This window comes from Acanthisitta chloris, unplaced genomic scaffold (genome assembly GCF_000695815.1).
Source record: "Acanthisitta chloris isolate BGI_N310 unplaced genomic scaffold, ASM69581v1 scaffold13442, whole genome shotgun sequence".
NCBI lineage: Eukaryota > Metazoa > Chordata > Aves > Passeriformes > Acanthisittidae > Acanthisitta > Acanthisitta chloris.
The window spans coordinates 5,513-6,680 of record NW_008659955.1 but is presented as its reverse complement, the minus strand read 5'-3'; the positions used below and the strand labels follow the sequence as shown (position 1 = coordinate 6,680).

Below are 1,168 nucleotides of genomic sequence, written 5' to 3'. Positions count from 1 at the left end.
GGTGGCTGGGCAGGGAGGTTTTGGGTGCTGAACTGACCCCAGCTGTCAGTTTTCCAGGGACCCAGAAAATGGACAATGTGGTTTGGGGGGAACTGGGCTTGGCTGTGGACTCTGAGGTCATCGGTCTCCCCTTCACCAGCTGCCCTCCTCCTCTGCCTGCTGTGGAAAGCTTTCTTCCTCTGTCTGTGTGTCCATCCCTGGCAGTGGTGCCCGGTAACCCTCTGTGTCTCCCTGCTCCAGGGCACAGACATGGAGGACAAGGACTACAGCGAGACAGATGGGCTCTCTGACAAAACAACCCCCAGCAAGACCCAGAAGTCACCCCAGAAAACCACCAAGAAAGTGAAGAGTGCCCTGTGCAGGGTGACCCTGCTCGATGCCTCTGAGTATGAGTGTGAGGTGGAGGTGAGTCCTAGCTTTTGGGGGCTGTGCTGACACCAAGGAATGGGCCACTCTCAGCTGAGGGACCCTGCCTAGCCCATAGTCCTTGAGGATGAGACTCTTGCAAGGACAGCTTTGTAGTACCTCTGTCCTAGAGAAAAGCATCCCCAGAAATAGCTGTTTAAGGTGAAATTTCAAACTAAAGAAAAAATGTGGAAAGACAGACCCTAACAGGGAATTTGAGTCCAGTGAAGCCAAATTTGGCAGCTACTCACAACAGAAAGCAACGTCTAAGTCAGAAGCTTAATGGCTGGGGTAGAGCTCTGCCTGACAGTGTGTGCACCACACACCCACATGCCAGCCCATCTGCTGGCACCTCCAGAGCATGGCATGTTGGCTGTCCCATGTGTGCACAGGTGGTGTGTGCACATGGATGTCTGTGCACATGTTGGTGCAAAGGGGCTGACATGCAGGGACCCTCCTGGCTGCTCCACACGGGTTTGTGTTTGTCCTCTCTGTTCATCTCCTCCTCCCTTGCTGCTCCTCCCTGTAGAGCTGGTGTGCCCAGGAGCACGTGGGGAGGTGTGTCAGAGCCTGGCAGCATCATGTGTGTGCAGGCATACGCACACAAGGGTGACATCCACAGACATCCTTGTGGCAACATCCTGGTGTGTGCAGGAAGGGCAGGGTGCCCGAGTGGTCCAGCACCGTGCTTTGAGTCTGAGGGCACCCACTTGTTGTGCATCATCACAAACACATGGCATGGGTGTTTACTGGGGGCGTGTTC

The 1,168-nt window shown here is 55.1% G+C and overlaps 1 protein-coding gene across 1 annotated transcript in view; it reads left to right on the top strand.

Annotated features, from left to right (window-relative positions):
- Window positions 1–246: 246 nt before the first annotated feature.
- The window catches only part of EPB41L1 (erythrocyte membrane protein band 4.1-like 1), a gene marked incomplete at its 3' end in the record, with an annotated part of 6,161 nt that continues 5,239 nt past the window's right edge, over window positions 247–1,168 (top strand). The window contains exon 1 of the mRNA XM_009069622.1: window positions 247–405. Coding sequence (XP_009067870.1) covers window positions 250–405 — 156 coding nt within the window. The remainder of the gene's footprint in view (window positions 406–1,168) is intronic.